Source organism: Spermophilus citellus (genome assembly GCF_964194105.1).
Source record: "Spermophilus citellus genome assembly, chromosome: 9".
Lineage (NCBI taxonomy): Eukaryota > Metazoa > Chordata > Mammalia > Rodentia > Sciuridae > Spermophilus > Spermophilus citellus.
In genome coordinates this window covers 87,029,208-87,052,605 of record NC_138191.1, presented here as the reverse complement: position 1 = coordinate 87,052,605, position 23,398 = coordinate 87,029,208, and the positions used below count along the sequence as shown (strand labels likewise).

The following is a 23,398-nucleotide window of genomic DNA, read 5'->3' as shown; positions in this document are numbered from 1 at the left end:
GCCGAATTTACTTTCTTTTTTATGTATATATTTTTTTTCTACATAGTTGAGGTATTATATATAGTTTTGAATCCAAGGATGCCAAACTTATATATGCAGAGGACCTACTGTAACCTAAATGCCCCTTATTACAGGAATTCTTAAGTGAAAAATCCCTTGTGATATCTTTTACCTTTAAACAAATCAAGGAAGATCTATGAAAGCTAGAATCTTGTTCGTTGTTATATCCCTAGAATCTTCCTTGTTTGGTACATAGGTGCTCAAATATTTTTTGATAAATATTTATGTCTGGAAATAAATTAACAGTTCACTGTTACATAAAAAACCATTTGAACAACAAAATGTAAAATATAATTACATTTAATAAATACACACACGTGTGCATATGTATATGTGTATGTAGCTTTTATGGACCAACTGGTAATAACGGAAAAGTGGAATTGGTAGACAGGGGAACATTTGTATTTTACTTTATATTCTCTTATGTACTTTACCCCCCAGTACATTATTATTATTTTTGTAATTAAAATCTATTTTTGAAATTCATAATGTAAAATTGTGCCATATTTGGTTTAATATTTAGGACATTAATGGGTTAAATTTAATAGGATGTATTCTTATCCCCTAGGCCTCACTCCTCACATGGAGTAGAGGGAATTTCTGTCTCTAGAAGGGAAAAATATGGGAAAGCCTGTGATTGTTTTTCCTCCCCTACTCTTCCCAAGAGAAGTCACTTACCTGTCTGCGGAGGTGAGGGAAGGAATTGATCACCTGGCCCAGCACTTTCTCAACACTCTTTCTTTCCAACTATCCTGACCTTGGAATGGGTACAGTCTGTTCCTCCAAGCAGGAAACTTAAGCAGGCTGTTAGTTTGGTGGGTAAGTTCAAATCAGAGAGACTTTTGTGGAGCCAATTAAAGCCATTGATCAAGTGTATCTTCCATTTCAGTCTCACATATAGCAAAGCTGATGTTAACTTCCTTCTTTTAACATCTTGGTCTGTTTCATACTTTTATGTGAACTTAAGAAAAGAGGAAGGTTATATATTAGACCTCCAGTCCAGAAAGATAGTTATGTATAGTTTTATATAATTATTTTATATTTTATATAATATATATATATATATGCAAATTGTCTTTCAATGTAATCTGCATTCCCACCAGGAAATGTATATCAAGTTCTATTTAGTACCGTTCAGTTCTGAGCATAGAAACTTTGGAGAAATTTTTTTGCCTAATTGATAAGAATCTTGCTATTATTCTTTAAATTATTATTATTATTTTCTTTACATTGTTGGCATTCAACCAATGTGTCATACATGCTAGATTGCTATTACTCTAATAAACACTTCTTTGAATACTTGTGAAGTAAACAGTTTTTTCACTTTTGTGATTATATTTCTAATTTGATGACTTATCTGACATAATTTACAATATCATCATTAGGTCATAGATGTTGCAAATATTCCTAATTTGTCACTAATTTTAATTTTGTTCATGCTGTTTTCTTTTTACATCTAAGATTAAACTTTTTTATGTAATCAGATCTATTAATTTTGTTATTTGTGGTTTTTGCCATTATCTTTAAGTTTAATGAGCTTTTGGCAAAACAAAATCTAGTAATTATTTTAATTTTCTTCTAGTTATTCTATACTTTCAGTTTTCATATTTGGCTCTATTCTATTTTTTTTCTTTAAACACTGAATTAGTTAATTAGCTGTGTGAGGACATAAGTCAATGTTTGGTATCTTTCCAATCTAATATAACAGAATGGAGGGAAGTTCCATCCCATCCAACATGTGGATTTCATTTCTGTTCTAGGCATTTTGATATTTATAAGTTTCAAAGGATAATATTATTATATATCAACATCAATGTATTATTTTAATACAGTAGACCCATACACTGGTCAGCCCTGTATAGATTTTTTGGACAACCCCAAGATGTGGAATACAGGCTATACATTGAGCAGTATCTTACTTGCCCTACAGGTAAGAATAGATTTATTATAATGCTTTCTTTAATACCCCATTTATTCAAAACACAAGGATCAAAATGTACAATGAATATTTAAATGTTTAAAGGATTTGAGAAAGCTTATGTAAATCAACATTCTATATCTAGACACAAAGTGGAACTTAAGTTATAAAGATTTTTATTTTAATTTGAAATTGTAGTTAAGGGCCTTTACAACCAGAGAATACACATTTTATAATAGAAGAAAATAATGGTTTGGATGGTTTCAATTGTGGAAATATAGTCTTAGGTTTTCTTTTGGCTCTTAACTTTATTTCCTAATACAAAACAGGCCTTTTAAATCTTTCCTCATTCATGAACCTTGCCTTCTTCAGAAGAGATGAATCACATGACTATAACTTAAAATGCTTTATTTTATCCTGTGTTCTGAAAGTGCTGGCTAGTTTCTCTTATAAATGTTCATATCAAACCCAGCAAATAATTAAACCAGGAATTATCTCCTCTCCTCATATAGGAGCCTGTTTCCCAAGTGCCACCACCTTTATGTCCTGGACCCATGGTCCCTAGAAGCATACCTCTGTCTTATGTTATTCCTGACCCTTAAAAGCCCTCCTCTCTCATCTGATGCTAAAATTATTTCCATGACATTTGTTTTGACTACTTGGATCAGGCTTAGAGCTATTCTATCTAGGGACTTACTTATCATTAATAATATCTGGAGATAAACTATTAACTTTTGATTATCTGAAATACTTGGAGAACAAAGGAGTTTGACTTAATTGAATTTTCTCAACAGAATTATAATACAAATCCCATTTCTCCTGCTTATTTTTTTTTAAATGAGTAAAATAATAGTTAATTTTCCTATCTAGTCATCTTAGTACACTGAATGAATAAAGTGTAATCTTTTAAAAAGATTTCATGTCCAATTCAATCATTATTTTATTCTACAAATATGTATTAAGCCTCTACTTGTATGAGGCTGATTCTGGGAAAAGAGACATCTGAGCAAAAATTTCAAGGAACTGAGTGAATGTGCTATTCAGCTATCTGGGGTTGAACTTTTGGACCCCTTTAAACTGAGATATATTCCTTTCTCTTCCATCTGAAATACAGTCTGTCATAAGAATAATAAAGTTGAATGTTCCCAAAATGTAATGAGTGATGGAAAACTGGAATGAACTGGTGAAAATTTTGAATTGAAGAATAATGTAATGAAAGGAAAATTAGTGTTCTAAGATTGCTTGCCTTCAAATCCTGTTTTTTCTACTTGATATCCTTGCACTGTTGGATAAGTTTGTCTCTCCATACCTCAATTTCTTTATCCACAAGAAAGGTGGTTATTTGGGCTGGGGCTGTAGCTCAATGGCAGAACACTAGCATTGTGTGAGGCACTGGGTTTGATCCTCAGCACCACATAAAATAAATAAATAAAATAAAGGCATGCTGTTCATCTATAACTAAGAAAACATTAAAATAAATAAAGAAAGGCAGTTATTAGTAGCTACATCATGTGACTTGTGAGGTTAAATTAATGAGTACATGTGAAAATAATTGGAACTGTGCCTACTCCAAGAGCACAACAGGTGATAGTAAATATCATGATTATTTTTACTATTAAACAGTCAAGCAAAGTGACCACAGGGTATTGCCAAATATATCCAGAAAAACCAGTAGATAATACAGTTACTCATCTTTTTTTTTAATATATTCATAAAACAAGTATGTCACATCACAGAAGATTGATAATGTAAAGGGAAAGAAAACAAAATCACTGATAATCATAAAGGAAAATCCTAGCTCTATTGTTATTAGTTTTTCTCCCCTGGGAGCTTTTTTTAAATTTGAGATTACCACATAACTAATTTAAAGTTAAATCTTTTTTTTTTTCTTTTTTTTGCCATTTTAGCAGGATGTTTGATTTATACATTTTAAAATACACTTATATACCAGTTCTTAAAAATCATTAAATATACATAATAGCTTGTGTATACATGAGGTGAATAGGTCTTGGGCCTAGTGGTTAATAAGCAGACTACTGAATAAACTTTTCCAGCTGTGCTTCTCTGAGTAAGATTAACTCTCCAGCCAAAGACCAAAAGTTTGCTCTTTGAAGAGAAGTTTCATCTGCTTCCCACCCACTTTGAAAGGTATGTTGAGAGCCACAGCCAAAGGGGCCCCAGCAAACTTCCAGCTGCCAGCAAACTTCCAGCTACCAGCTGATGATTGGCTCACAGCGATCAGCAAACTTCTAGCTGCCAACTGATTGGCTCCTCTGCGGTGATGCTCATTGGGCTGTTTCCCCGCCCTTTCAGACCAGAAGCTGCTCATTGGGGGACTTTTTTGGCTCCGCCCACACGACCCAGCCAATCAGCCTGAAGAGGGGGGGGGTGAGAGGCTTGTGGGAAGCCGGTGGTGGCAGTTGGGCTCTGAGGGAATTCCTGAAGAGCTCCTGTGGTATGGCGTGTGTTCTAAAAATAAAGTTTGTTTCTGCTTGATAAGTGGCTCCTGAATTGTGCCCAGCCAGACTGTGGCAAAGATATATTACGATCTACACTGAATCCTTATTTTGGTGATTTAATATTCTCGGAAATATGGCTTAAATGTGTTTTCCAAACAGGAAAACTCAAGTAACTGCAGACAATGCTAGTTGCTTTGGAAATCACAGATGTCAAATGATTGCTTTCATTAGTGAAAGATTGTCATAATTTCCATAACTTTTAAGCCACCATGATTGACTTTGTTCTGCATCTACAAATAAGTATTATATGAGTAATGCATGATTTATAGTAGTTTTAATTATATTTTATTATAGAGTTTGCATGTCACATAATGTTCAAAATACTGAATTATTGAATAAATACTTGCAGTTTGAGGTAAGATAATTTTGAGGTGCCAGATAAACAAATCATGGTCTAGCAGAACTATTCGTTTCTAATTCCCACTGATCTCATTTGGTCGTGGGCACAGATACTGCAGTAAGCAAAATTTTTAAAGAGTTCCCCCTGAGACTGCCATCCTCCAGTTATTCAAACACTAGACTAAGTACTACTGTGAAAGCACTTGCAGAGGGAATTATGGTTACTAATCAGCTGATATGATAATAGGAAAGTTGTCCTGGATTATGCAGATGGACCAAAGTAATCATGAGCCCTCAGCAATAGAAGAAGAAGGCAGAAGAGTCAAAGAAAGGCAGTGGAAAGAGAGGGGATGTGGGCAAAGGGAATGTAAGAGAGATTCCAAGCAAAAGAAAATTTGTCATTCCATTGTGTTCTCAGATCCTCAGAGTTCACTGCAGAGACTGGAGATAGGTCTCTAGGAGCTGAGGGTGGCTCCCAGGTAACAGCCAGTAAAAATAAATAAAATCCAGAAAGGAACTGAAGTCATTTCACCCTCTGAGTGAGCTTGGAAGAGATTCTTCCCAGAATCATCTGATAAGAGGCCCAGCAATCACTTTGATTTCAATCTTGTTAAATCCAAAGTGAAACCAGCCCAGCCAGAAATGTGAGATAATAAATTTGTGCTGTTTTAAAGCTGCTAAATTTGTGGTAACTATTACAGCAATAATAGAAAACTACTAGAGATATGGTCTGAACCATGACCTGGAGGGATATTGACGTGTGAGCAAGCACAAATGTGCTTGTTTATCCATGTATCTAATGTGATCTTGTGTTAAAATGTGTTAACCCATGTACAGAGATGTTTCAGTATTCCTTAATGTTTATTTCCATTTACGCATAAATCCAATTTAAATTTATACGACAGAAAGGAATGTTATAGGAAAGAACTTTTAACTCGCTCTGATCCTAGTTTAAACCAAGATAGATCAAGAGTTTCTTCAGAGTACAGATTCTGTTGTGCTATCTTTATATTGATCTTTAGGTCTATACAGATATGCTTGTTGAGAGCTGTATGTATTTGTCTGTCTTTTTGTGCAGAGAAAAAGTTTACTTTAAAAACTCACATACATTGTGTGTTTTCTTTGAGGTTATGCTTTCTTACCCAGTGCTGGAAAACCCAGTAAACATGCAAGCGACCCAAATGCTGATTAAAGATGAATATATGTATAGAAAAATAATTCGAAAGCTCTTCCAGGAACCATTACAACGTAAGGAAGACTTGTTATTTGGCAACTATCATTTATACAATAAGCATTTTTAGCAAATAAATGATCTAACAAATAATTGTTTTATAAGGGAATACTTGAATATTATAGAGGGGCCTATTTACTCCATTTTCAGTAATGAAATGATACTAAGATCTCTTCTATTATAATTTTTTGTCTAGCTAATCAGTGATCCTTTTTAAAAAATCAGTGTCTTTACATGTTATGGAAGCAGATTCTTCCCAGAATCATCTGATAAGGTCATAAGAATAGATGGTGCCTACCCATCATAATATGATATCTTTTTACTCATATCTGTAATGGATATTTCCCAGACTTTACCTGCAGTACCCTAGATGTTATTCAAGTGAGAGTACTTTCCTCTTGATTAACAAAACACTCAGCATTTTCTTCTGGAGCGTTTCCTCCCAGGTATTCCTTCTAATAGGCTCGTGGAATTGACACCTGAAGCTCTCCAAAATCTGCTTGAATGTCTAGTTTTTTTCTGATACCCTGGTATCCTCCCTGTGACCCTTGACTTTGGCTCTGTTGCTCCTGTGCTTTCTTTCCAGTTAGCAGAACCCAGAGGGCTTTCCCCACAGGTGAGAACTGTTCTTCCCTTTGAATCTCTGTCCCTCCTCCTAGTAAGTAGGGCACAACTACTTTGCATAGCAGCTGGTATCATTACCTCCCCAGCCACTGGGCTTTGACCTTTACTGGTGTTTTTTCTCTCTTATTTCTATTGTCTCTTTTCCAGTCCCATTCTAAGACTCCCATCCCTGCCCCTAGTCCATTAGCTAGGTCTGCACAATTGTGGCCAAGTTCAACTCCTTCTCTTCTATAGGAATTTTGGGTCTGATGCAAATTAAACAATATCGATCAGGCATCTTTCCCAGTATCCCCAAATATGTCTTGGTTTTCTCAGAATTTTTCAAACATTCCCTGACATTTTTTAGTTTGATCCGTACACAGAGAGCAGTACTGCTTCACTCGGACCACATTTCTGAATCTACCAGTATTCTGTAACATTCACTGCTGTATCCTCTGGAGAATAGTACTGGCTTTCAGTAAATATCTGTGGGATGAATAAAGAAATGATATATACCACATAACCTTCCACTGAGGCCGATAGTACTAGAATTACAAAGAAACATTCTATATAACAAAGTTACATCAATATTTCTGGTGAGTGACTATTTTCAAAACTGGTTCTAAAGAATTTTCTGCAATAAATGATTTTGCACAATAGATTTTGGGTTTTCCCTGCAGAAAGAAAAGAGAAGGTACCTGATGGAGGTCAGTCCTTTCTTTTGTCCTCCACAGGTAGACATCAGCCTTTATGTCTTTCAGTTCTCCAACTTTGCCAGCACGCCTTCCAGAAAAGCTGCTCACATTACCACACTGCCCACGAGATGAGTGACAAACCAAATAGTTTGGAAGCTTTCACTTAATTATGTATGTTGGTGAAATGTATGGAAATACAATAGAGTATTTAAGTATCAACTTGCCTGCCATCTTGGCTGGGCCAGGAATGGTAGTATGGGGTGCCAGGAAGAGAAAATTGTCCACAGCTTCATAGAGAAAGAGTGTCCTAATATAGTAGAGACAGTGGCTACGCATCAGGAATGAGGAAGTGGCAGACACTTGTTCACTCTAAATTAGATAGTAGTATGTCTATGTTGAAAACTGCATCCCATAAGAATTAATTACTTTAACCTCTGGGGAAATGGTCTACTAGAATATTAGTAGAATCCTTTCTCATGTTACATATTTAAAATATCAGTACAGAGATCTAGGGAAAGCATAGGAAGAACAATTGTCACAGTTTTAAATGACACAAAACTGGAACAGATAGTTAATTGTGTAAACAAGAAACAAGATGCAGCTAATTGTGTCATCCTGATAGTCATTAATTATAGAGTAGAACTCTATCCGGAGAGCCTGGTGTAGTGTCTGACAGGAGTTATTGCATAAAAATTTTGTAGAATGAGTGAGAAAAAAAAAAAAGCATGAACTTAGATCCAGATTTTACTTCATCGTTTATTTAGTACTTTCAAACACATGTAATCATCTGATCCTCACAGTCTCTTCCTCAGTGAGGAATCCAAGGATGACTTGATTAACCTAAGGCTACATAGAGCAAGCTGCAGAGTCAGGGCTTCAGCCTGGGCCTTCCCACTTTCCTGTTGCTTCCAAGTTTAATGGAACAAATGTAAAATCACTCATTTAGGGTCAAAAAAATTAAAATTTGCAGGTACAGATGGAAGACTGACTTGAGAGAAGAACTTAATTCTATGAAAAAGTTCTTGTGGGGAGATATTTGCTTAATGTAAACCAGTAGTAGAAAAGTATCCTCTTACTAAGTATTTGTTACATAATCATTTTATCCTACTTTGATTTGGTGGTCCTTATGTAGATTACTTATATGCTCAATTATAACATCATGGTTTTTGCTGCTGAAGAAAATGTGTATGTTTAGCCAATGGAAGAAAGAAAATCAAAGGCAATGATAAAATCTGTTTTCAAATTTTTGAAGAGAAATACAGAAAAAGAGATTTCTTCTATGTTGCTCCAAAAACTGAAGTAGGACTACATTGAAGTTAGAAGTCTGTCATATTTCCTATCCCTTCTAAATTGTAATCACTGAAGTCCAGAATTTACAGGTTTGGCCCAGCCCCATGTCAAAATATATCTGGAATACAATGGGGATTTTTTTCCCCCTCATAATCAAGTATCTGGAATAAATTGTGTTATCCAAAGCTAAGTTTGGTATTTGATATGCAGATGCAAATGCCTCTCATTCCCCAAATTCTTTCCTGGCATCTGCATAGCTAGTTAGGTCTTTGCCTTGACAAGAAGATACTAAGCTCTGAGCTCAGACCCAATGGGTGGTGGCCCAGTGACCTTCCCATGTTCTGATAGCCTCATTTCCTTTAGTCATATCCTTGTCTCCCTTAGAGTGTTCATATACCCCTAACTACCTGGCATAGTCCTGGTGCAATGATTTCTAGTACTCCTTTTTCCTTGCAGTATGCACTTTGCACAATAAGTTATATAGCCAGTTGGGTGCCTAACTGATCTTTCCTAGAAGTAAATGCCATTATAGTTGCAGATCCTTAATGGTAAATTCCATCAGCTCCCAGCTAGCTGAACATGAAGAATTCTCTAAACAATTCAAGTAACTTAAAATACTGGGCAAGGTCAGATTGATAGATCCCCTATCACTAATGCTTTTCTTTTATAACTGGTGTTTATTTAGTAGTTACATGACTGTTTCTCAGGGGCATTATCAAAGAAGTTCTTACTTGGTTTTAAGAGTTGAGCATGGAGGCCTTTCAAGTACCTTCAGACTTATACTTTACTCAGGTTACAAAAACTTGGAGAGGGAAGGTCTGTAAGGAGAGAATGCATGGCAACTTTGCCTTCTAGATTCTGAGTATTGTTTCTTCCCAATTTGTTACAAAAGAATTTATGATTTGTGTGTGCTTATATGGTCAAATGGCTATTTGTTTTCTGTTTGCCACGGTTGTTTTGCTATTTTAAAACATAAGGTTTAGGGCTGGGGCTGTAGCTTAGTGGCAGAGCACTTGCCTTGCACATGTGAGGCACTGGGTTCAATCCTCAGCACCACATAAAAATAAACAAATAAAATAAGATATGCTGTCCATCTACAACTACAAAATTAAAAAAAAAAAAACATAAGGTTTAAAGAATTTTAAAAATATTTGGGGCTGGGGATGTGGCTCAAGCGGTAGCGCGCTTGCCTGGCATGCATGCGGCCAGGGTTCAATCCTCAGCACCACATACATACAAAGATGTTGTGTCCGCCGAGAACTAAAAAATAAATATTAAAATTCATTCTCTCTCTCTCTCTCTCTCTCTCTCTCTCCCTTTAAAAAAATTTAAAAAAAATATTTGGTTGAAGGAAAATATGAGGGTAAACTGAATAATGGTAGCTAAACCTGAGATTTTTTTTTTCTTAGCCAGGTATAGTCCTATAGCTTTTGACAAAGAAAATCATCTTAATAAGTTTCAGACACTTGTCTAAGTAACCTGTAATGCAATAACTAGCAGATGAGTCAATACTAGGATAAAGGGAATTATAGAAATATTATGGAGAATATAATGCTTTAATTTACATTAAACTTTTAAGAACCTAATAATTATGCAAATAAATTCTGTATTGCTTATGGCTAGGAAAACGTTGTGATGAGCATTTGATTCTTTTCCAGCTTAAACTCCAAATTATTTCACTATTTTTTTAAATCTTTTTTTTAAAGAGAGAATGTGAGAGAGAGAGGATTTTTTTAATATTTATTTTTTAGTTATTGGCAGACACAACATCTTTGTATGTGGTGCTGAGGCTCGAACCTGGGCTGCACGCATGCCAGGCGAGTGCGCTACCACTTGAGCCACATCCCCAGCCCCCCTTAAAATCTTCTTAACAACAAGGCAATTTTAAAGAAAATTGCCTCTACAAATGAGGCAAGTAATGTCTCATAAGGTTTTAGTTCTGTTTTTTTTTTTGTTTTTTGTTTTTGTTTTGATTTTTAGAATGAGTACATATATATTTTTTTTGTTTTTGTTGTTACATGTAGGAATGTCCAGAGAAATCCTATCCACCTGGATGTCCAGAGAAAAGAAACAGTCCAATAGCACTGCTCTCTCGTTAAAGAACATGAGTTTTAACACTGTCGTTCAGAACCAATGATTACAGTAGTTTTACAAATGTCCTGTTACTTACAGCTATCATGAGATACATAAAACCTGTTTTTAACAGGGTGGTAGCATATGGGTCTATTTGCTGTGACTATACACTTCTACACACTTCTTTTTCCCTGTTTGTATTTTAGGGCACCAGATAGACCAGGAACATTTTAGCAAAGTCTCTATACCTAAAAATGTTAAGTATCTATTTTCTATCAAAGAAGTATATGTTTATAGCTTTGAAGAACATATAATAGGAATCGATTCTTCTGAAAGAAAGCGAACCTCAGAAGCTCACATATTTTATCCTTGAGTGCTGCCCCCCAGAGGCAGTGGCTGGTCAGCACAATTGTTCCAGCACTGACCACTACATTTCTAGGCTTCCTCTGTGCTAATATTTCTGAAGTTTTCAATTTTAGATATTATTTATAGATGTGGTCTTATGAAATAGAAAGATTTGTCTACTATTCTGCCATTCTCTCCCACATTTCTTCTCTCACTTCCTCCTAAAATAGTTTGGTTACATTAATATGACTAAATATTCATCACAAATAAGCCATGAATGAAGCTCTTTCTTTTCTTTCACACATGGTTTGATTTTTCATTCTCTGTTTTTTACAAATCTTCCCTCTATTCTTCCCCTAAACTTTCTAACCAAGATGTGAAAAGACTCCCAGGGATTCAATCAATGTTGGATCTGTTCCACTTTCCCCACTCCCTTCCTGGAATATCTCATCCTCTTTTAATTCCAAATTGGCAGTTTTCCGGCAGGTGTGCTGGAATGTTCCTTTTGTCGGCCTTCTGGGTTGGAGATCTTGTTCGATGCCTCATTTTCCTTTGGTTGGTGTGTTCCTTCATTTTCTCGGAGGACACTCTTCAGGAACTTCCTGCTGCACAAGGTCTAAATATAATTTTCCATTATTTTCTGTGATTATTCTACTCTTATATGCTCATGGTTTGGCTGCCTTTTAGTTTGGAAATAACTTTCTTTTAAAAATGTAGAAACACTATTCCCTTTTACTTTCTAGGGTTCCTTTTGTGAAATCTGATGTTATTCAGTTGTCTAGTTCTTCACACATAATTCTTGATTTCTGGAAGCTTTTAAAATCTTTTATTACCAGTGATTGAAAATTTCTTGACAATGTTACTTAGTTGTATTTTTTGCTATTCCCCCCTCCCCTTCCATTCACTGTACAGGGCATTTGATAAGCTATTTACATATCAAAATATTATCTTTCAGTTCCAGAAAGTTATCTTGTAATTCCTTGCCCCCCCCCCAATTTTCTCTTTTGTCTCCTCTTATAGCTCCTATGATTGGGACATTAGATCTATTGATCTGATTCTTTAGTTCTTAAAATTGTTAGCACAAAATGACAGAGCCAGGTGCAAACTTCACAGAGCAGCACAGCCTTTGTTCAGCAGAGGAGTCACGCCTCTGGTGGACCCACTTTCCTGATAGAAAATGAGCCACTGGCCAAGGGGGGAGTCTGTGCTTATATAGGTTACGCTGAGACTTAATTATCGACAAAGCGTGTCAGTTTGGGCACTCAGGAAACATATTTGTGAGAATTTGTCCATTCATATGATGAACATGTAATGAATGGTCTATTTATTTTTTAAATTAATTAATTAATTAATTTTACTGTAGAATGCATTTTGACATATAGTACACAAATGGAGACCAACTTCTTATTCCTCTGGCTGTACATGGTCAGAGTCACTCCACTAGTGTAATCATACATGTATATGATTACATGTAACAATGTCTGTCTCTTTCTACTGTCCTTCCCATCCCCTCAATCCCACCTCTCCCCTCACTCCCCTCTACACAAACCAAAGTTCCTTCATTCTTCCCTACTCCCCTGCCCCACTATGGATCAACATCTGCTTATCAGAGAAAACATTTGGCTTTTGTGTTTTGGGGTTGAATGGTCTATTTAAAAGATTGGAAGCTCTGCATATAAACTAGGTTTGTTGATGGTTTTGTTTCATCATCAAGCTGTTATTCAGGGAGAATCTGACCATTTACTTAGGCTTGATTATTTTTCCTGAGATGAATATTCCAGTCTGTGGCAATGGAGAGAGGTGCTTATACTCTGAGAGATGGACAGGAAAAGGGTCAGGATCTTGCTGTTCAGTATGAATTATCTTATTTTCCCTGGTTTTCCGTCCCTTACCATACTCCCTCTCTGTGTTTAGTACCTGCCAGTCCTGAGTTTCCCTTGCTCAAGAGGTATCTTCTCCAGAGACTGGAAATTTCCTATACAGATAGTAAGCATCATCCATCATGCCTGGAGCTGGGTCATCTGGTCCCAAAGGATGAGGGGGCTGTGCTCTGTCTTTCACTCCTCCTTTCAGAGTTAGCAGGTAGCTTCAGTTCCTGAGTTACTTCTTAAATTCTGAAGTCCAATTTCACTTGCTTTTTATTGGCATCCCCTCATCATACAGATAGTTATCAAATTTTAAAGATAGTTATTTACCACTTGACATCTTCTTTCCATCTTGAAGATTTTTCTTGTCATTTTTCTTTTGAGCTTCTTAAGATTTTTTATGCCTTATTTTTATTCCTTTATTAGCACTTTATTAAGACTTTGGAAAGAGTGCACATAAAGCCATATATTCAATCTCCAAATAAACCAGAATCCTTTCATCTTTTTCTTTACAGTGAAAGATGATGACATGCAGTTATCCCAAGACCAAGATCAATTGGTCAGGTAAGCTTTTCATTATATACTTCTCTGTCCACTTATTTACCAAAAGGAAAATTGATTTCAACTGCTTATATTTTCTATAATCACTAAATTTTAATTATTTTTAACTTGGAAAAGGGAGTAGTTAGGTGTTGCTTTTACCTTATGTGTTTGCTTTTAAAAAATATGTTCAGGAAGAATGTGGAAATTATTGAATTCTTTCTATTGAATTTAAATTGAATGTAATTATATGAACTGAACTATTATTCTATTTTTAATTTTGAAAAGGAAAAGGTTTTGTTGTCAAAAGAATGAGCACAAATCATTGTAAACCATAAAACTTTAAGAAATTTAGAAGATTATGTTTATAGGAAAATAGTGATAGGGTTGAGGCCATTGTACCTTTTGGAGATAACCTGACAATGTTGACACCAATTTTGTGGTGAGCACCTCAACGGGTATAGGCAGAAGCTCAGATACAGTTCTGCAGCTTTTGCTTTCCTGTGCATTTCCACCCACTTTACCTTGTTAACGGATCAGAAGTAGAAAACAGCCACTTAGCTAGTGTTGAAACAGTGCTTGATTTAGCTCCTTCACTGGCTCTAAATAAGAGGGAAATTAGGCAACTTAAGGGCCTTCTGTTTATGCAACAGTATTGGAAACTTGCAGGAAGATAATGTATAATCTAGTGAGTGAACAGTGCACTAGGTTGGAATTCAGTAGAGGCATAGCTGTCCCTTAAATGTGTCAATGTGGTCCAGAGAATTCAATTATCCACACAGAATAGACCTGTTGTCCAGTGCACAAACACTATTTTATCATCTGTAAAACACTGAAGTCCCCCGGAACATAAAAAAGTCATTTTCTATATGTAGTATAGTTATTTTCAGTGCATAAAGATACAGTGTCAACATTAACTAATAAAGCAGTAGGAACAGACCTGAAAGCCTTCTGTGATCAAGCTTCAGTAGATTCTCTGAACTAAACCAAGGATAAATGACACCAGAATCAGGTCTTGTGCCATCCCAAACTCTCTAGAGAAGACCTTAGGCAAAACTCAGAGCAATAATCTAGGTTTCAGATATTCTACACTCCTGGTGTATATCAGGATGCAATTTGTTATGTATTCATGAATTCCAATATTTGCCTGTGGTACTTTTTTTTTTTTTGGTACTGGAAATTTAACCCAGGGCAGTTTGCCACTGACCCACATCCCCAGCTCTTTTTATTTTTTATTTTGAGACAGGTCTTGCTAAGTTCCATAGGGCCTTGCTAAGTTGCTGAGGCTGATCTTGAACTTGCAATCCTCTTGTCTCCACCTCCCAAGTTGTGGGGTTACAGGCATGTCCCACCATACTTGGAAGTACATCTGTTCTTCAATTGAGCTAATCTATATCTAGTTTTTAGTTTTAAAGTAGTGTATTCACAATGATGCCTTTCAGAGATTATTTGGAGATGCTGCTCTTAGCATTATAGTGTTCTAACACCATAGGCTTAGAACTTCTCATTACTTCATGAACTGGAAGAACTGATCTGCATATAGAAACATATTCTAGAAGCATAGCCAGACAATTAAAACACTGTTTACAAAAGACATAATAATAAAACTCAGGTGAAGTCTGGTCAGCTGGGTAGAATATAATCAGGGGAAATCAGTTAATGTTCAGTAATTGAAGGTGACTTGAACTTGTGCTAGTCATCTGGGATGTTTCCCCATGGGATACCATCCACAGTTTATGGATCAGGTTTTCATACATGGGAGAACAGCTACTTATGCATATAATTAAAATGCATTTACTGAGCATACATTCTATGCCAAGGCATTGTGCCCCAGCATTGGGGAAATGCCCCCAAGTAACATGTGATACTAACTTCATGAGATTTATACTCAAGGATGAAGATGGCTTCTGAAGGGAAGAAAATACAGGGAGCTAGGCTGATTTTGTGTCCCACAGGACAAATATATGAAGCATGCTCCACCAAAGGATGCAGTTGGAAGGCCACAAGGCAAATATCAGGATCATGGCTAGGGAGGAATTTGAGGAATGCTAAGGTCAGAGCGAACCACATTTAAGCTAATGAGCAGAAACTTCTTTCCCTGTGGCTTTCATTTTTTCTAAGCTTTCTCTAGAAACCTTCACTATTTAAAGCAAGTTATCTATCTCTCATACCATCTCTTTGAAATATTGCAATGTAACATTTTCTTGGTCCATGCCTGTTTATTGTTCAGTTGCATAAATACTATACCATAAATGCTATGACAGAGGTAAGATCAAGATACTGGAAGAGTGCAGAGGAATATCTTCCTAAGTCTTGGCAGGGGTTGGGAGAAGAGCATGTAAAGTACAGCTTGAAGAAGGAGGTGATGCCAGAGGTGATTTCTAAAGGTGGACTAGGAACTCGTCTGTAGACCACAGAAGCAGGGCTTGCTAGGCAGAGGGAGTAGCACGTGCAAAAGCATGGATAATGAGCAAGCACATTTCCCATGACCTGGCCCACAGGAAGGCTTGTTGATGTCTCAAATAAAAAGTAAAAATGAATCATGAATGCCAGGGGCAATCAAGGTGTTGGTGTGAGGAGCTGACATACAAAGCCAAAGGGGGAAAGGGAGAGGAGGATTGGTTGCTAGATAACCGAGAGGAAAATGAGACAGACAGATGCTAAAAACAATAATCCCTCTTCATCCCAGAGATTCATTCTAATATCCTCAGGGATGCTGAAACTGCAGATAATACCAAACTATATTTTTTTCTGTTTTTTTTCCTATACATCCGTATGATAAAGTTTAATTTATAAATTAAGCATACTAGGAGATTAGCAGAAGTAACTAGTAAGAAAATAGAATCATTATGATAATATACTACAATAAAAGTTATGTGTGTGCTCTATCTTTCAAAATCTCTTATTGTGCTGTACCTATGCTGCTTCTTGTGAGATGATACAATGCCTACATGTTAAGATGAAGTGAGGGCAATGCATTGTAACATAGCATTAAATTATTATGTAAAGGTTACTTGAACACAAGTACTACGATACTGTGACAGTCAATCTGACAACCAAAATGGCTACTAAATGACTAATGGGCAGGTAGTATATATAGCATGGATATACTGGACAAAGAGACAATTCATCTCCAAGGTGAATAAAGAAAGCCAAATGGCACAAGATTTTGTCATTCTACTCAAACTATGTGCAATTTAAAACTTCAGAATTTTTTATTTCTGAAATTTTCCATTTAATATTTTTGCCCCACAGTTGACTGTGGGTAAATAAAACTGCAGAGAATAAAACTGTGGATGGGGGGGGACTGCTGCAAATCATTTTTTTCACAGGTAATATGATTATGTATATAGTAAAATCCAAATGAATATATAAAACTTGGAAATTAATAAGTGAGTTTAGCAAGGTCTCTGGATCCAGAATGAATATTTAAAAATCAGGGACTTGGGATGTAGCCCAGTGGTAGTGCACTTGCCTACCATTCACAAGGCTCCGAGTTCAATCCTTAGTACTGCAAGAGAAAAAAATTAACTGTGTTTCTACATATTCACAATGGACAAAGATAAAATGAAAGATTTTAAATGTAATTTATAACAGTATCAAAATGTAACAAAAGATGCACAAGATACCTATACTGAAAATCATAAAAGGCCTAAAGGAATAGAATGAAATAATGACCATTTGTTTCTTGGGAAAGACTAAATATTATTATTATGTCAGTTCTTCAAAATTAATTTATAGATTCAATTCAATGTACTAAAAATATCAGCAGGGTTTTTTTTCTAGAAATTTATAAGCTGACTCCAAAATATATCTTGAAATGCAAAGGATTTAGAGTAGCAAGGCAATCTTAAAGAACAAAAAGAATTGACACATCCCCAATATAAAGATATATTGTACTACAAAGCTACAATAAACCTTGCTCTAATTCACTCTTTTTAAATCAAGTTACTATCCCTGAAATAGGCATTATGATCAGACAGTTCCTGAACTCCTTGGGCTCTCATGTGGAATGGGCCAGTCTCACCAGAATGCATGGTGTCTACATAAAGTGGGGAGAATGAATTAGCTATTGAGGAGGCAACTAGGGTCCACTATAAGACAACTTTCACTTACAAAATATGTTAATTGGACTCAAACCTTGTTGAATAAGAATTTAACAAACAGATAGAGGGAAAGAATGTCTAAATAGAAAAGCTTGCATTAAAAATAGAAGTGTGGTATTAGGTATCCTCAGGATCTGCAGGAAATTCCATGTGATGGAGCCTCTGAATGTAGGGATAAGACTAGTAAAAGAAAAGACTGGAAATGCTCAGATCGCAACCTGTAAGTGTTCAGACTTTATCCTGAAGAATTAGATAACCAAATGTGGTTTTGCAGTGAGGTGTAACAACCTGGAATAGGGAGAGATGTTGAGGAAGCTGTCTAGAGTTAGCAGGAGAGAAATGATGGTGCCCTTATCAAAGGCAATTGAGACCAGCCGGCACCAAGTGCTGAAGAGCTGCTAAACTTGGCCCTGCTCATGCAGGATTTCGTTGAATGTTGGCAACACCCACTTGAGAAAGTTCTATCTCTTACTTTTATAGATGAGGAAACAGGTTTGGAGAGACTAGGTAACTTGCTTAGATTCACACTACTAATAAGTAGTGGTGCCAGAGGGTATTAACACAGCTCAGCTGACCACAGACCCTGCTCTCAACCATGATACCAAGGACTGGAGCATGAGAGAGAGGAAAGTTCCAACCAGAGGTTCAGCCATTAGGCTGTGGTTGTAACGGGGGCAATTGCTTGCATGAAATAGCACTGCCATTGTTTTCCTCCTCTCTTAATGAACCTTTCTGGTTCCTTCACTGGCTCCTTTTAACTATGAGCTGGTTTCTGTTCTTTCTTTTCTGAACACTTACTTAAGTCTTTCAGAGGTTGTTTCCCCTAATGGCTTCATCCATCAACCTTTATGTTGATTTGACCCAAATCCCTGTTTTCCATTTCCAATTTCTCATTCACAGTCCTAACGGTCATTTTGACTTATCCGTCTATGCTCTCGTCACCTAAAGCCCATGTCTAAAATTAAACTCATATTTTACTTCAGTTTCTCTTGGTGTAAAACTAGTTTTCTGGGCCTTAGCATATTTGACCCTAACATTCCTTTACCTTTCACGCTGTTAGGTAACCAGTGAGTAGATTCCTCTGCATTATTATCTTAAGATTCATCTCCTCCTCCTCTTCGCCTTTACTCCCATTCTATTAGCTCTCAGTTATCTCATGCCTAAATTAGTGAATTTGTTTTCTAAATGAATGTGTTTTCTAAATGAATGTGTTTTTCTGTTTCCTATTCTGCCCTGCATTTAGTCTACCTTACATTAATCCACTTGGTATACTACCCCCAGAGGAAATCGTTGCTCCGAAATTGATTTCATTCTATTTGAGGACTACTGGTGGTGGCTCTCTGTTACCTAATGAATCAAGATGACTGAATTAGGTTTGGTGCAGTGGTATGTACTCCTGCAATTCCAGTGATTCGGGAGGCTAAGGAAGGAGAATTGCAAGTTCAAGGCCATCCTGGGCAATAAGCCTATGGGTTTATTCCCCAGTACTAAACAAACAAACAAAAAAACCCCAAACCTGAATCTGCTCTAAACCATTCTCTGCATAAAATTTGAGGATCCTGCACTGCCTCATTTCACTTATTTTTATGAAACTCCAACTACTTCAAATTTGAATGTTGCACAATAGTCAATTGTCTTATCTTTCTCATCTCCCCCTCCCCCGCCCCAACATCCTCTGTACACGTTGTTCCCTTGGCCGAAGATGCCTTCTTACTGTTTTTCTAGATCCATACTCCAAATGACTTTTGTCCTGATGGAGTCGCAACAAAACCTCCCTCTTCTAACTGTTTTGTTATTTCCACTGCTCAAGTGTTCATGCATTGTCTTCTCCAAATATCTGGGTCAAACCTTCTAACACTTTATTGTGCTAATATAGAAAATGTCTGTTCACTACTCCATCTTATTTTCCCAGCAAGATAGGAGGTTTTAATGGTCAATTTGAAATTATGGCTTCTACTTTTTTGCATTTATACTGTCAATGATAATATTCAATAAATTCCTGTTATTGGTTGAAACTATAAACACATGAGTATTTTGTGCTGTGTATATCCTTGTAAGCTTAGTAGTTTATCTGAATAATAGGAAAATATAGTTACTGTTGCCCTATTTTAAGGGGATATTTCCTCTATAATTGAAAATGCAAATATTTCCAAATGTTTAAGATATTCTGTTTTCTATGTTCAAACTAACTACTGTTATACCTTTTAGCGAAATATTTTTAATTATTCTAGAGGAAAGGAAAAAAAAAGCCTCTGAAGGCTAACAGTTGAAATTGAACAGTACACCCTGGGGAAGGGAGAAGGTCATGGGTCGTCTTCAAACAGACTAAAAACAACGGAGACGATTGTGCCTGAAGATGGTGTATTTTTTTTTTCACGAGACAGTGTGTTGACAGTTTCCTTCCTCTTGGGTCATTGTTGTCTGCTAAATGATCTGTGACAGAAAATTGATCACAAGCTTTTCCACGCAGGAGATATAATGCAGCCTTTCATTTTGTTACCTCTGTTGCCAAATGCCGAAACATTTTGTTGGCAAATTAATGTTAGTTTAGTATATCATTTAGTGGGGTAAATCACAGCAGGCAGCTCTGGAAGTAATAATAGTAATGATTAATTTATCTTTTCCAAGTTTCAGATTTCTACTTAAGTGTGAATGGGAAAGTAATAACACATTTGAAAAATGTTAGTCTTAAAACTAGGTGTCTGTAATTGTTACTTAAACAAATGAATGCATTAACACATTTAGATATTGCTCCATTAATTTCCAAATTGAGACAAATATTTACTTCAAGGTACCTATGATTCATCTATGAAAATTAATGCTAAAATATTCATTCTAACTGAAAAATTGCTTCTTTTTTCAAAGAGCTAGGAACTTAAAAATCAGAAAACAAGCATAAAACAGTTTACATTTAATATTTAAACATCTATGTAAGTCATTCAGTTGGTGAATGACTTACATAGATGTTTTCACACATCTGAAAAATATCTCTAAGCAATATTTTGTTTATAGATTGTTAAGAATTTCTGCATTCAAAAAGTTTGTAGTAAAAATACTTGGAAATGCAATTGTTTAAGAGATTGTTTTGCAGTGCCCATTTAATACTTTATGATGATCTTTGCCCTCCTATTAGAACATAGTAATATTGACAAAGGGAAGGAAAAGTACAGGCAGGAGGATTAAAAATGAGTTAGGTATTTTTTCCTTTTTTGAAAATGACCAGAACTGTAAAAATAAAGCTAAAAAAAATTCTCCTCATTAAGAAGGAGGAAATAAAGGTGATTTTACTGAAATTTGATATAAAATGCAAGAAATCTGTATACTGCAGAATGAGAAAATGTATACGAATAATACTTTGCTTAAAGTTCTCTTTTATTGTTATATGTAAGATAGAGGTCATAAACCTATATTTTTCTTTTTATTCAGATGGGTGCACACTTACATTCATTAATAAATGATTTGGACAATTTTCTTTTCTGTTATTTGTTTTCATCTGAGGGTGAAATTCATCTGTTAGATTTACATATTAGAATTGCTTGTTAGAGGGACTAGGGTTGTGGCTCAGTGGTAGAGTGCTTGCCTAGCATGTGCGAGGCGCTGGGTTCAATCCTCAGCACCACATAAAAATAAATAAAATAAAGCCATGTGTCCAACAACAACCAAAAAAATATTTTTTTAAAAAAGGAGAATTGTTTGTTAGAATTTGCAAATCAGTCCAATGTCTTATGACAAGATGTTATCTGAATGATCCACTCTGATAATTTTTTTAAATATTTATTTTTTAGTTGCAGGTGGACACAATACCTTTATTTTATTTTTATGTGGTGCTGAGGATTGAACCCAGAGCCTCATGCATGCTAGGCGAGCACTTTTCCTCTGAGCTACAACCCCAGCCCCCACTCTGATAAATTTTGAAAAGCAAATTTACAAACTACTCATTGTCTGATTTTTATTTATATTTTCAGATCAATTAAATCCATCTCATTTAATGATTACTACAAGACATGGTCTAGAATAGCCACATCCAAAGCGACAGAATCCTACAGAGCTCCACGTAAGGTGATCTTGCCTTATCCTCTGTCCTTTCGGTGTATATTCATTTGTTCATTATTCTCAGCTTGTCTTGATTTCAAAGGCTAATTGCAACATATCTGCTATGTAAGAGCAATAAACTTGTCTGCTGGATCTATATACTATTCATTCAACAACTATTAATTTAGTTCCTCTTTTGTGTGGAGCCCTGAACTAAAGTCTGATTAAAAGCCAAGAAGGAAAGATAGGCAATTGGAAGAATAGAAGACGAAGTTCTTAATTTTATGAGGTTTAAGAAAGCTTTGCAGCAGGAGGAGACTTTAAAATACTAAACACAATTATCCTCTAAGCCAGAGGAAGAATTAAGTAGAAATTCAGAGAGAAAAACGTAAGAACCTAGGGGTATTTGATTATATCAGTCTAAGAGGAAAAATCAGCTGTTATCATCACACATACAGAACAAAAAGACAGAACGCAAGAGCTGGACACCTTTCCAGTTCCATTTCACTGGATTCTTAGATAACTGTTTCATTATTTGGATCTAAGTTGGTTAAGAATTTGCCTCAGCCTACTGACACAATGGTGCATTCTGAAGCTAGTAGAGTGACTTCCTAAGATTCAGGGGGAACTTTTAGTCCATCTCTCAAACTCTCATCAGCTATGTTCTCCTGGCTTTATATGATACCATACAGCCATGATTTTCTTCTTCTGAGCACTCCTCTGCCTTTTTCCTTAAAAATAACTTCTTTTTTCAATGCTTTCTACCTTCTCTCTGAAAGGCCTCTTCTACTACCATGTTTTGCAGTAGCCTAAAGCCACATCTCAAGCAGAGCCCTCTTCTGAATTCTATATTAACAACTGTGCATTGGACATCTCATCTACATGCATTATGAGCAGGTCATATTTAATATGTCCCAAAGTGAATTCATCCTCTTGCCCCACAACCTATTCTGTCTTCTGAATTCCCTCTCTTGGTCAGTGGGAGATCACTGTTTTTATATTTTCTTGCCAAAACTGTAATCTGTTTTTATTCCTCTCAGTCTCTCTCATTAAACCTTATTGACTGATTTATCTTAGAATATTATGAATGCTTCTACTCAGCTCCACTCCATGAGCACTGCCTTAATTTGGAGTCTCTTTAATATTTCATCTCATCATCATGACAGTTTCCTAACTATTACAAAAAGTTGTTAGATTTAGAATTAGAACAAAAAATAATATTACAATGAGCAAATGCCCCCAAAAGTGAGATACATAATTTTTAAGAAATCACATATCTTTCAAAAGGTTGGATACTAATTATTTTGTGATTATTCATTACCTATTACCATCCTTACTTACTCATAGATTAGTGGTGGAAAATAATTTAAGGTGCTTTAAAAATATCTTCTTCTTCTTATTATTATTATTCTTATTATTATTTTGGTATTTGGGCCTTGCACAGGGTAGGTAAGCACTCTATCACTGAACTACATCCCCATTCCAAAATTAGCATCTTTTTTTATTGTTATACTGGGTATGGCACCTAGGAACCTGAGCCCCTAAAGCAAATGCTGTGCCACTGAGCTACACCTTAAGCTATGGCTCTTTAAGATAAACAGATTTTCGCAACTCTCTCAGTATAAAGAGTTTTTATTATTTCTGGTACTAGAATACATGAATGTTTAATTTCAAAGACTTGTGGTCAGGTGCTGCTTAGTCAATTCATCAAACATATTTGAGTACCTACTACACATCATACACTGAGGAGAGAGATGCATTTTAGGGGCAAAAGCCACTTAG

General features: G+C 35.8%; 1 protein-coding gene across 1 annotated transcript in view; it reads left to right on the top strand.

The window, feature by feature from the left end:
- UBE2U (ubiquitin conjugating enzyme E2 U) overlaps nucleotides 1-23,398 on the top strand; it is a gene marked incomplete at both ends in the record, with an annotated part of 46,687 nt that overhangs the window by 3,117 nt on the left and 20,172 nt on the right. Inside the window, 4 exons of the mRNA XM_081306343.1 lie at nucleotides 1,893-1,990; nucleotides 5,964-6,084; nucleotides 13,454-13,502; nucleotides 21,550-21,638. Coding sequence (XP_081162469.1) covers nucleotides 1,893-1,990; nucleotides 5,964-6,084; nucleotides 13,454-13,502; nucleotides 21,550-21,638 — 357 coding nt within the window. The remainder of the gene's footprint in view (nucleotides 1-1,892; nucleotides 1,991-5,963; nucleotides 6,085-13,453; nucleotides 13,503-21,549; nucleotides 21,639-23,398) is intronic.